At 32.1% G+C, this 13,903-nt stretch overlaps 1 protein-coding gene across 1 annotated transcript; it reads left to right on the top strand.

Annotated features, from left to right (window-relative positions):
* Window positions 1,880-8,259, top strand: LOC109843592 (psbP domain-containing protein 3, chloroplastic). Its single transcript, XM_020412534.1, has 10 exons — window positions 1,880-1,965; window positions 2,059-2,128; window positions 2,208-2,317; window positions 2,410-2,475; window positions 7,117-7,197; window positions 7,314-7,396; window positions 7,486-7,561; window positions 7,643-7,761; window positions 7,892-7,936; window positions 8,030-8,259. The coding sequence occupies exons 1-10, from the start codon at window positions 1,905-1,907 to the stop codon at window positions 8,054-8,056; spliced, it is 738 nt and encodes a 245-aa protein (XP_020268123.1). The 5' UTR covers window positions 1,880-1,904; the 3' UTR covers window positions 8,057-8,259.

Consider the following 13,903-nt stretch of genomic DNA (forward strand, 5'->3'; position numbering starts at 1 on the left):
ACCAAATTTTCTATCCACTCATTTATATATACTAGTATAGCGCACGTACGTTGCACGTCGACATATTTGTTTTATGTTCTAATACTTTACACAATTCATTATTTAATTAATTTAATTAATGAAAAAGTTTCATTTTGAATGTAATTATAACAACATTTGAGGACTTATTTATAATTTTCTTACAATTTAGATCATATACTTCTTTCAATCTTCTTAAGATTTAAGTTTTGAACTATATAGGTGGTTTTCTGTAAAAAATTATGAAGTTTTAGTATTTTTCTATAAATATATGAAATTTCAATGGTCTTTATGAAAATTATGAAGATCTATGGTTGTTTGTGAAAAAATCAGGGTTATTTTGTGAACAATAGCAAATCATGGAATACCCAAAAGATACAATTTTTTTAATCTTAAAAGACATAGTTCTATTTACTTTATAATTAAAGATAATGAATGATATTTAATAACTACTGGTAGTTTTTTGTGCAAATTTAGAATATAGTTTTAACATTAGAGAGGTTATAATATACTTATTATATAAAAAACTTTACCCAAAAGATAAAAATTCTAAGTTTGTTCTTTACTTTTATGTTAAGTGTGTCATGTTATTCCTGTTTATATTAATTATCTTTATTCTTGCTAATCCATTATAACAAAATAAAATTCTTACTTTCACCTTCTCTCTCTCTTCTATTATCATATAATTAGTAACATGCTACAAAAAATATATCTACTAAGTTCATGGATAATACAATATTTCTCTCAAATCACAATTAAGTACATAGTAATAATTATAGACATAGAAATAAAAGTTTATTAAACCCCCCAAATTAGACCTCAAACTTTAGCCTCAATCCAAATTCTCCACATTTCCTTGTATCAATCGTAAATTTAATCCACGTATAGCCGTCAGTCTAACAATCACATCAGTATAAAGTATAATCCGATTAAAGTTCAGTACTTTATCAGCACAACTTCAATCGTCTTCACACCCCCTTTGTCATTATCTCTTCCGAAGGAATAATGTTTTCAATGGCGAGCTTGTATCATCAAAATACTATCATAGTAAAGTCATGTGGTGAGTATAGGATGTTGTTAGGGTTGTAAGAGGTGAGTGTAAATCTAAATCATCAAATGAGTGAATTTATATAGGTTGCAAGTAAGAGCTATTATGATAAATAAAAAAAATAGGCTCTTTGGATTCCGTAACAGTCAAATATAATTGCCACTTAAATAAAAACTACAATTGAAAATGTAACTCTTATTTTAGTGGACAATTAATAGGAGAGAGATGTTATTATTAAGGATGTATGCATGTATATGTATGTGTTTATATGTATGCAAACTTAAAGTTAAGTAGTTCATCAGCACAACTTCACTCGTCTTCACACCCCCTTTGTCGTTATCTCTTCTGAAGGGGTTATAAAAAATAGAAGTTAATATTAGTGGACAATTAATAGGAGAGTTATGCCATTATTAAGAATGTATGCATGTATATGTATGTGTTTGTATGTATGCAAGTATGTGTTTTATGGATGCGTATATGTAGTTTGGAGGACATTTTTGAAAGAAATATTTTAACATACCAACACACTTTTATAATAATATTAGATAAAAAGACTCTTCATATCATGCAAAGATAGAAATTTTGGTGGACCATCCACTTAAGTTGACATAAGAATTGCTATATATATATATATAAACATTTGCAAGTCCTTTTATGGGGAAACTTTAAACTAGCTATAAAGTACGGGATATATATGGAGAAAACCCTGGATAATATAGATGACAAATTCTGTATTTGCGTACAGAGAAGTAAAATGAACTAAATAGAGGGTTCTAAATGAAAATTGCACAAAGCTAATTTAAACGCCTTCCGCTCAAAACCAATCTCCAAAAAAGCTATGGCCTCCATTTTCTGCTCTCTTCCTCCCTCACACTCTCTTCTCCCCTCTCGCTCCAAAGGTCACCATCTCCAAACCCTAACCCTAAATTTACCTCCATACTCTTCTAATGACTCATAAGTCTAACTTCAATTATCATTTCCCCCCCTTTCAGCAATCGCCGGCCAATCCGGAAGTCGATCGATCAAATCCGAGAACGCTGATCACTTGCACTCAAAGATTCGGTAACATTTATCAGGCAAATTATAGGTTTGTTTTAGCTCCTATTGTGGTTACAGTGAACTAAAAACTTGACCAATTTAGTGTTTGCTCTGATGAGGGATGCGCACCCAAGAGAAGGGATTTGTTGCTTCGGATATTTATCTCTTCGTTCGCTTTACCTGTTATAGCTTCGAATGCTGTAGCCGAAACGGGTAAAATTTCTGTTTGTTCTTATTTATAATTCATTATTCAGGTGCTGATTTAAGTTTTCTTGATAATGTTTGAATGGTTCTCTGAACATTAGATGTGCAGGGGAATTTTAGAGCTTATGAAGATGAGACGAATAAGTTCCGGATTTTGGTGCCACAAGGTGGATATTTTTTTTCCCCTCACCTCATTCGTTTCATTATAAATGTAATTCTATCTACCAACAAGTTGTTGGCCCCATGATAGGCAAGTTGGTCTCTAGGCGGGCTCCTGCCTGTTGGCAAGAGTTCGAAACCAATGTGTGGTGTGGACACCTGTGGTTAAAACCAAAAAAAAAAAAAAAAATTGTAAGTCTATCTGCTAAACTGTTTCTTACACAATGTTTACCCTAATGCATATCGTACACTTAACATGGAAATCAAACATGTATTGGTTCGATAATTATCCTAACGACAACAAACTTTATAGGAAGTGGTTACCGTCACTGTATAGTATTGACCTTTATAAGTTAACAGCTAGCCAGAATTTTTGTGGCTAACCCCTGTATGAGCAAAGATTGTCGAACATTGTTGGGAGGGCATCCCGCTTACAATCTTCCTTATTTTATTTTATTTTGTGCTCGGGTTAATTAGGTTTCTAATTTTGTATGAACCAAACACATTTTATTAACTAAAGGCGAAAATATTTTGACATGAACTATGGACTGATGGAATCAGTCAACAAGATATGAGTGTTTGGTTAAATATGGCTTGATCGTCGCTGACCAGACGAGCTAATTAATTGAGTTGGGTAAGATTAGGAATGTAGGATCCTCATGAATGATGATTCATTTGTATAATTAGTGTTTAGTAGTTATGTAAGGTTGAAAAAGGGCTTATTTCTTAGAACATTATTTGCAGTTTTCATCACTGTCACTAGTTCGTCGACCTATGATTGATGAAAGATCTGCATAGGAGCACAGTAAGGAGACTAAATATATGAACCCTTAGAGGGTAGGCGGGTTACATACATGTGTATTAAGATGCCAAAATAAATCAAGGGATCATGACCAAACGGAGGTCATTTTATGATCACGCTACATAAGGTCACCGGAACCTTACTTATTCACACATTTGGTGATTAGGAACAACTCAGTGTCAGGAGGCAGGGGAAAATATCCGCAAATTTAGGGAACTGTTCCCTAATAGTTCAGGGTTGAGTTTGTACGAGGGTTGCGTTTACATTGTTGATATGAAATGTAGCTGTGTCCAGAATGTCATAAAGCATCTGGTGAATTGGCGAGGGCATTGAAACCTGCACTTCAAGGATCCTAGTTCAATGTCATAAACGATTTGTGATTTTTGCAAATAATATATATGCAGATCATACGATAGCTTCATTAAAAGTGTGTGAATTATGCAAGAACTTCTCAGAAAGTGACACAAGCTTTTCAAGGAGTTTGTGAATCCTATCACTATGTCTAGTCCTGACCAGACCTGCTGCTAATACCTAATGTCAAATTTCCTACTCGTCTTAAGAAACTTTTGCACCAAATCTGAAACTTGCTTTTTGTTTTTTGCACTATTTTTCACGTTCAAATGGGACTAAAAGGTAGCTCGAAACCTACATAGATCGGAGTATAAAAGTACTTCATATCTTCTGTTGGTCCATGGCTTCCAGTTTTGTTCCTTGCGACAAAATACGATATATATATGTATAGTTGTATAGTAATACTAAGAATTTTAAAACACAAAAGAAGATATTCATATTTTTTTAACAATTGCAAAGAATCTAATATGAAATATTCACCTAGAGCAACTCGATGTTGGCTTAAATCCACCGCCAAAATGCTAGCACTAGTTGTTTTTGGATCTTGGGCTTTTTTCTATTGAAATCACTAACACTTCTTCACACTAGTCCATGTGGGACTAAAGTAGGAGTGTCACAATCACTCCACCATACAAATTAAATAAGATTTAAGCCAACATCGAGATGCTATGCAAATTAAATAAGATTTAAACCAACATCGAGTTGCTCTACGTGGGTCCCACGGCTTGTACACGCCAACGAGCCCGTGGGCTCGGGACGTGACACTTTACTTTATGGTGTTATTGATTAATGTGATGGCATAGAGACTTTATATTTGGGGTTATTCATTAGTGTAAATGGGATTGAAACTTTACTTGTTTGAAATAATATGGGATAATTACACCATTTGCGGCAAAATTGTACATCCTATATACAGTTTTTTGCCCCCATCCCCAACCCCAACCCCAATCCCCCAAACCCCTAAAAAACCTAATAAATATTAGTTATATTGTAAGTATATAATATAATAGATAATAATATAATATTATATTATATAAAATATACTATGTTATATTGTATTAATATAAAACTATAACTTAATATATAATTTATTCTATTCATGTTTATAATTATATTACATTACATTATACTATAAAACTAATGCCATTATATTGTTAATAAATTATAAATAAATAGATACAATAATATATTGTTCAAAAAAATATAATATAATATAATATAAATATTATATTATATTATATTATACTAAAAGTATAATTAATAGGTTATATTAATTATAATAGAATATATTTTAGATATTTGAATATATTATATTAAATATCATATAATATAATAGTTAATTGTAATATAATATAACTTATTACAGTATTTTTAAATTATATTATTTATTAAACTATATTGTAATATTTTATAATAAAAAATATAATTACTATAATATATTACGATACAAACTACAATAGTATCAATAACATATATATTAATAAAATGTATTATATTAATAGTATTAAACATTTTAAAAATATATTACGGTAGTATATTCTGCTATAACATATTTAAAATGTTATATTAATTATATTTTACTATATTATATTATTTATAATTCAATATTATATTATATTATATTAACAATATAAAAAATATTTTTGTCAAATTATGATAACTCCAATATAATATATAATCTTGTAATATATTAAATCAAAATAATTTATTCTAATATATCATATTATATTATGACATAATATGTTCAATATTAAATTAAGTAAATATTATGATAAATCATGGTAAGTCTAACAACTATTATATTCTAATAAGGTGCCATGTCATCAGTTGTCGCACTTAAGTTGTCCCAATCACAATTTTAAACTATCCCACTATCCCAAATTATCTCGGTTTTTCTCACTTAAATTGTCCCCCATGGGTTAAAATTGTTCTACTGGGACAACTATCACACTTGGCCCTAAATTATCCCAGTGAATATAGGGTTTTCATTGTACATCATGACTAAATCATCTCAATCGATTCTCTGTTATTTTATCCTCAGTAGAAGCAACCTCTAATCTCCTACTCATTTCTTCTCATCGTTTAGCGTATGCCTACAATTCTATCATTACATTCTCACTTCTGCTACACTCATTTTCTACACATGCCATTTTTTTATTGCCTAAATTCTTATTCATAAAGCGTTGTTGGTCTTATAATGGTCCTATAGAATTTCTCTTCAATCTCATAGGTACTTTATGGTCACAAAAGACTCCTGAGCCATTCCATTTTAACAACCTTGGTTTGATTCGATGAACATCATCATCCTCAATCTCATTATCATGATGAAAAATTGATCCTAATTAAATAACGAAAGTCATTATTTTAGACATCTTTTGGCCATCAATATGTATATCTACATTATTGTAGGCATTTTTGAACTGATGCCGAATAATTGGATTTGGATACTAATTTCACGTCCATAAAGATATCTCGTTGGTTTTGGATATTATCCTGTTTCAAAATCTATATTTGTACAGTGATTTACTTATACCCAGACACACTAAACTAATCTGAAGATTGTAAAGAGATGCTTATCTCTCAATGTTCAAGATATCCATCCACATGCAACAATCCCGTATAGAATTGGGATCATTCCGAAGAGACGCTATGCAAATTAAATAAGATAATGTATCCTTTGTTAATAAATTTGTTATTCCTTGGATAACTGGTGAACTCATTTCTTTTTTGGACAGCTCTAGGTCTTAATGGTATTGAAGTTACTTAAATAATATTTTAAAGCCGAGCCATATTCTAAGTAAAGCGGATGATGTTTTTGGATGCCCGTAATTCTTAGTGGATTTGGATCAGGTTTGATCATCCTTTATCAGGTTTAGATATATATGGATATAATTGGTACCCAGTTCAAATCCAATACGTAGCCATGCACCTCTAAAAGCAAGAGCATTTTTACAGTCTACTAGCTAATATCAAGTAGCACTACTAATAAAATATGAAAAATAAGTTTTTTTTTCTTATTTTTATTTTTTTACCTTTCATCCATGCAGGTAACTTATGAAAGTAGGATTGAGTATTTCACAATCCAAAAAAACTTGTTAAAATATTTTTACAGTACTTAAAAAGTTTATTATTATTATTTATTATTCAGATAAATTGGGAAAGAAGATCAGTTCGGTTGATTTGTAACCATCATTCCGAGAACCAATGCTTCTAAATAGGAAAGTGAACTTATATTCTATAACATTCTAGGTCAACAACAGTAATGAAGCATTAGCAGCCAAGTGCTCAGTTTAACTGGTAGCAGGTATGGCCAAGAGAAGCTTTCAGCTATCACACATTGACTGGATGATGCAATTTGACAATATAAGGCATGCGCTATAATATTCATCTAAGTCATAATCATTGATGTTCAGAAATTTATCGCGATCTTGTTTCATATGGTTTTACTACTTAATCCACAATTATGTTGCTAAGAGTAGGGTGATTTTCTCTGCAGGCTGGTTAGTTGGTGCAGCAGACACCAAAAGCATCTACTCTGTTACTGCATTCTTCCCTGAAGAAGCTTCTGATTCTAATGGTTAATTTTTTGTCTTAATGTACATTACAGCATTTGTGTGCGTATGTTATACGTGCATACATTTGTAAATAATTTCTTTGTTAATTATGTCTTAATCGCTGAAAGGTTGTGTTCAGTCAGCATTGCTATCACTGGGCTTGGTCCAGATTTCACCAGTCTGAAATCTTTTGGTTCCGTAGATGCATTTGCAGAAAGTCTGGTAAAAAAAACCATCATTCTTCTCATTGTTTTTTTGAAAGCCAAAACCAAAATTTCAAGATTATACAGTTTTCTAGCTTGTTGGATTAGGTAAGTGGGTTGGATAGAAGCTGGACAAGACCTCCTGGGCTGGCAGCAAAACTGATTGATTGTAAAGCTGCAAATGGTTAATACTTGCAAATTTATACCTTGTGTGCAAGATAAAACGTATTTACTTTCTAAGACATTTATTGCTTCAATTCCGCAGGGCTGTATTATGTGGAATATACGATGCAGAGTCCAGGGGAAAAGCTTCGACATTTATACTCAGCCATTGGGGCCGCCACAAATGGTTGGTACAATAGGCTTTATACAGTCACAGGGCAGGCAAGTATATTGTCATCTCTTATGTTTTATTCTCTGCCGTGGGATACATCATGTCTTTTACGTGTAACGCCTAAAGATGCAGTACACCGGGTTCTTGAGTATGAAATTGCTCTTTCTTTCCTTTTTCCAGTTTGTGGAGGATGAGTCGGATAAATACGGATCAGAGATACAGAAGGTGAGCTAGAGAACAATAGGTCTTGTACCCAATTTGTTTATTATCCTTAAAAAAATCAGACCACTCAGCAAATCCAATTCTGTTCACCTGCAGGCGGTATCATCATTTAGATTGACGTGAGAAACGGAGATTTATACTTGCTACAGAAGCATTGAGGTTCAAAAAGGGTTTTTAATGTATATTGTTCGTATCATCTTTCCATGTATTTTGATTCGTAGCCGTATAGTCGAGGCTTTCTCTTAGTTGTGATCTGCCACATACTGAACTTCCCTGTAAGCATTCATTCCATCATCAGAATCATTTGCAAAGCACACTTTAACGTCTTCCTGTTCCCTGTACATTTTGTACGTCATCGAGAGAAACAAATAAATAACAAAGGAACTGGTAATCTTCTCGGACCGCAAATAAATATTGTTTGAAGAGTGTTTTGCCTTTAGTCGAACACTTTTACGTCTTCCTCCTCTTTATTAGAAATTCTCGCAATGTTAACTTGTCGAAGATGCAGCAAAGTTGGATTCAGTTGCAATAAGGTGTGAAGTATGAATGAGCATGTAATAGTCACAGGAGAAGAACACTGCATATCCTTGATCGAAGAACACTTGCCTCTTGTCGTTCTCATGCTTAGCTTGTAGATTGGTCACTCTTTAGATTCATTACTGTTGAGGCGCCGACACGCCCACCTCGCCGTGGAAGCGAATCACCTTGAGAGAAAGTCCTGTCTTTTGTTTTCACAAAACACAAGCCAATCTCGATGTTCCTGTTTCGATAACAAAAACAAGAACAGAAGTGAATATCTCAGCAACGTGAGATATACACTCTTCCCAATATCAGATCTAGGTCTGAATATCGAGGGAACCAACCAACACAAGCAATGTGAGATATACACTCTTCCCAATATCAGATCTAGGTCTGAATATCGAGGGAACCAACCAACACAAGCAATAGCTAATACAATAAGTGAGACACATCAGATCTAGGTCTGAATATCGAGGGAACCAACCAACACAAGCAATAGCTAATACAATAAGTGAGACACAAGATTTACGTGGTTCGGCAAACTTGCCTACGTCCACGGGGAGGGGTGAAGGGAGATTCCACTATGATGGAGAACACCGACGACTTGTACAACCCACAAGCTCATCCCAAAAAGACGAGGCTTTGGTTTTACCCAAGAAAGATGATCTCTTTCTTGTACAATCCCTCCAAGTTCTCTCTCTTTTTCTCTCCTCAAGATCTCACCTTTCCGATCTGAAAAACTCTTATTTTCTCTAAAAAACCGCTGCACAAAACCCTAGGAACGAAGTTCCTATTTATACCAAGAAAACAGGGCCAAAATCAACAGTGGCAGGTTGTTATTAACAACACCATAATCCGTGTCTTACACACATGTGGAATTTTATCCCGAATCCTAAGTAGGGATAAGTCAGCGCCTAGCACGTGTTGCCGGTTTAGTCTTTCACTGATTGAAGAAGACACCAGAATCCAAGTCTGAGAAATTTTATCCCAAAGCCTAAGTAGGGATAAGTCAACGCCTAACACACGTTGCCGGTTTAGTCTTTCACCGATTGAAGAAGACATTAGAATCCAAGTCTGGGGATTTTATCCCGAATCCTAAGTAGGGATAAGTCAACATCTAATATACGTTGTCGGTTTAGTCTTTCACCGATTGAAGAAGACACCAGAATCCAAGTCTGGGGATTTTTATCCCGAAGCTTAAGTAAAGATAAGTCAGCGTCTAACACACATTGTCGGTTAGTCTTTTGACCGTAAAAATGACAGAAGCCCACATATTCGACATTGTGGCAGACCGTTATTAATAACGCCAAATCCGCGCCTTACACACGCGGGGAACTTTATCTTGACTCCTAAATAGAGATAAGCTTACGCCTTGTTGAATATCATATCTCCATGATATTATTTTGATGATAACAATTTATACAATGTGTGTTATACAAATGCACTAACTTTTATATGCAGATTTCAATATCAAAATATGAACAAGTGCAAGTTGAGATCAAGGCATTATGAAGTGAAGAAGATGAAGAACATATGAGATAATATATTTTACATTTTCTTTACTTATAATTATTGTACAAGCCTTGATCACTCACACACACACACACATAAATATTAGAACACATTAACACAGGCTTAGTGTGTTGGTTAACTATAAAAATCCCCTATGTTAACCATTAGAGTTATAGTTAATATTTGAGTATAAAAATATTTAGTTCATATTTCTTACTCTTAGTAGTCGACTAATTAGAATAGTAGTCGACTACTCATGTATATGACTTAAATATAAGATTCTGTCAATTTACAGTATAGTCGACTAATGAACTTTATAGTCGACTACTGAGAAATTTTCTGAATTCACAGAGTCTGTTTAAACTCAGTGTAGTCGACTAATCTGTCTTGTAGTCGACTACAGATACAGTTTTTTCAGAATTTAAAGTTTGAATTTATGACTGTTTATAGCCATTTTTAAACGTTTTTAAAGTTCAAAAAATTGTCTTTTCAAGGGCTATAAATAGGTTATTTGTTCAGAAAAAATGCAGAGACTTACATACCCATAAGCTTTGATCTTTGTGCATTTTTTCAAGTGAAAAATATTCAGATTTTGAAAAAAAAAGTTTCTGAAATTACCTTTGAACATCATTCAAATACTTATTGTTTAGGAAATTTACAAAAGTTAGAATCATTCCTAAGCCACTACTACACTACACTACAAATCAAGGCTTATAGGAATTGAAATTGTTGCTTCAAAAGTTTTCTCGAGTTGTGAGAGGTGTTAATCTCTTGGTTTAGAGATTGGTGTGTAAATTAGCAAGGTGTTTGTCAATTGGTGTTGTAATTTGCTGGGACTTGCAAATTGGTCAGGTTTGCTTTTGATTTTGTAAGTTTATTCAAAATCATAGTGGAAACTCTCAAGCGGGATTTGCTTGGGGACTGAATGTACACCGGATTGATGGAACCAGTATAAAACTTTGTGTTTGTGCTTGTGAATTTCTGAGATTGCCATTTTTCTTTGTAATTTATACCCCCCCCCCCTCTAGTGTTCTAGTGTATCTATTTCAAATCCTACATTTGGTATCACAGCAAGGTGAAAGATGGTATCTACAAATACATCACAATTCAAAGAAGGTCACTCTACAAATCGTCCATCAATGTTCGATGGTTTAAACTACAACTATTGGAAGTGCCTAATGAAGATTTACCTTCAATCAATTGGCTACGAACTTTGGAACGTTGTGGGAACAAAATATGAGAAGCCAACAACTCCATTTTCAGAATGGACTACTTCACAAAGAAATAATACAAATTTAGATTCAAAAGCAATGAATGCATTATTTTGTACACTTGACAAGAATGAGTTCAATAGGGTGTCAACGGCCACATCATCATACGATATTTGGCATACACTTGAGGTAACTCGTGAAGGTACAAATAAAGTCAAAGAATCTAAAATTTTTGCTCTAGTGCACAGATTTGAATTGTTCAAGATGAAGGAAAACGAGACTATTGGAGAAATGTTCACAAGATTCACCGACATCACAAATTCTCTCATTGGTCTTGGAAAAACATATACACAAGTGGAGATGATAAGAAAAATACTTCGGTCACTTACTCCACAATGGGAAAAGAAAGTTACCGCAATCGAAGAAGCCAATGATTTGCCAACTCTTACAGTTAAAAATCTTATCGGAAATCTTATGACATATGAAGTTCAAATTGAAGATAGAAAGAATGATGAAGAAAGTTAAAAATCTTATCGGAAATCTTATGACATATGAAGTTCAAATTGAAGATAGAAAGAATGATGAAGAAACAAAGAACAAGAAAGTACTTGCATTCACATATGAAGTTCAAATTGAAGATAGAAAGAATGATGAAGAAACAAAGAACAAGAAAGTACTTGCATTCAACACTATTTTCGATAAAGAAGATTCAGATGATGATGATGATGAAATGGGCATGTTTGCACGAAAATTTCAAAAATTTATTAAACGAGGTAATTTTAAATCTAAGAGTTCAATTTTAAATAACCCTCTTTGTTTTAAGTGTAATAAACCAGGTCATATGAAAAAAGATTGTCCAATGTTGAAGAATAAGCAAAAAATCAAGTTATTTTAACAACTTCAACAACAGTCAAAATAACAAGAAAAGGAAAGCAATGGCAGTTATTTGGGATGATAGTGATGAGTCATCTTCAGATGAAGAAATTGAAGAAAAGGAAAGTGCTCACATGTGTTTTATGGCGCAAGATGAAGTAAGTGACAATGAAGAACTTTTAGGTGCTATCAATGAATTATATGAAACTTTTGTGAGATTAAAGGCTTCACATAATTTTCTTAAAGGTGAAAATAAAAGATTACTTAAAGAAATTTCTGATTTAAATTCCTCTACTATTTCTAATTCTCAAGTAATTGAATTGAAAGAAGAAAATTATTCTTTGCTTAAAGAAAATGAATGTTTATCTAATGAGAATATTTATTTAAAATCAGAATGTAATGATTTAAAAATTCACATTAATAGTTTAGATAAAGATATTTCTTCTTTTAAATCAAAATATGAGGATATATATTTGAATGTAAGCAAATTCAATAAAGGTAAAGAAAATCTTAATAATATACTTTATTTTCAAAAAGAATCACAAAAGACAAAAGGATTAGGTTTTCAATTTAATAAAAATAAATCGAAGAAAACAATTTTTGTAAAACCTTCTTGTGACTTGTATGAATATAGAAATAAAAATTTGTGTAAAAAGAAATCAAAATTCTTTTCTATTTGGGTTCTAAATGAATTAACTTCTTTACATAAGAATTTTTATATTTCTGATTTTATTAAAAATATTTGTTTATCAACTAACTATTTAGGCAAATCAAACTCTTCATGGGTTTGGTTTCCTAAAGGCTAATTTAAAGGACCCAACATAGTATGGGCACCAAAACTGTAAATGTTCATTATTTCCGGTACCCAAGAAAGATAGGTGGATTTTGGATAGTGGTTGCTCCAAACATATGACTGGAAATATACAATTATTGTCATCTTTTCAAAACAAGGATGGTGGTACCTTACTTTTAGAGATAACAACAAAGGAAAAGTCATCGGTATTGGATCTGTCGGTAATCCAAACAAACCTATTATTGATAATATTCTATTAGTTGATGGTCTTAAACATAATTTACTTAGTATTAGTCAACTTTGTGATAAAGATTTTAAAATTATTTTTGAAAAAGAATCTTGCTTAATTTATGATATTGATTTAATTACTATTATTTTTAAAGGTCATAGAAAGAATAACATATATGTTTTATCTATGAAAAATATTTCAAATGAACATTGTCTTATTGCATCATCTAATGATTCTATTTTATGGCATAAACGTTTTGGACATGTTAACTTTAAACACATTTCTAAGATTTCTAAAAACGATTCAGTAAATGGTTTACCTAAGATGTCTTTTAAAAACAATTTTTGTGATGCATGTCAACAAGGAAAAATGCACAAATCTTCTTTCAAATCTAAAAATATAATATCTACAAGTAGATCATTAGAATTAATTCACATAGATTTTTTCGGTCCTTCTAGAGTAGCATCTTTAAATGGAAGTAGATATGTATTTGTTCTTGTTGATGATTATTCTCCTTCTAGAGTAGCATCTTTAAATGGAAGTAGATATGTATTTGTTCTTGTTGATGATTATTCTAGATTTACATGGGTAATTTTTCTTAAACATAATAGATATGTATTTGTTCTTGTTGATGATTATTCTAGATTTACATGGGTAATTTTTCTTAAACATAAAAATAATGCTTTTAATGAGTTTTCTATATCCAAAAGAATTCAAAATCAAAAATCTACTTCTATTATCTCTATACGTAGTGATCATGGAAGTGAATTTGAAAATGAATTATTTGCAAATTTTTGTGATAAACATGGTATATCACATACTTTTTCTTTTCC

This window comes from Asparagus officinalis, chromosome 5 (genome assembly GCF_001876935.1).
Source record: "Asparagus officinalis chromosome 5, Aspof.V1, whole genome shotgun sequence".
Lineage (NCBI taxonomy): Eukaryota > Viridiplantae > Streptophyta > Magnoliopsida > Asparagales > Asparagaceae > Asparagus > Asparagus officinalis.

Excerpts from the sequence above, each read along its gene's own strand:
- LOC109843592 (XM_020412534.1), top strand. The coding sequence starts at position 1,905 with ATGGCCTCCATTTTCTGCTCTCTTCCTCCCTCACACTCTCTTCTCCCC. Across the intron at positions 2,318-2,409 it reads GAATGCTGTAGCCGAAACGG|ATGTGCAGGGGAATTTTAGA; the intron begins GTAAAATTTCTG and ends TCTGAACATTAG. Across the intron at positions 7,937-8,029 it reads ACGGATCAGAGATACAGAAG|GCGGTATCATCATTTAGATT; the intron begins GTGAGCTAGAGA and ends GTTCACCTGCAG.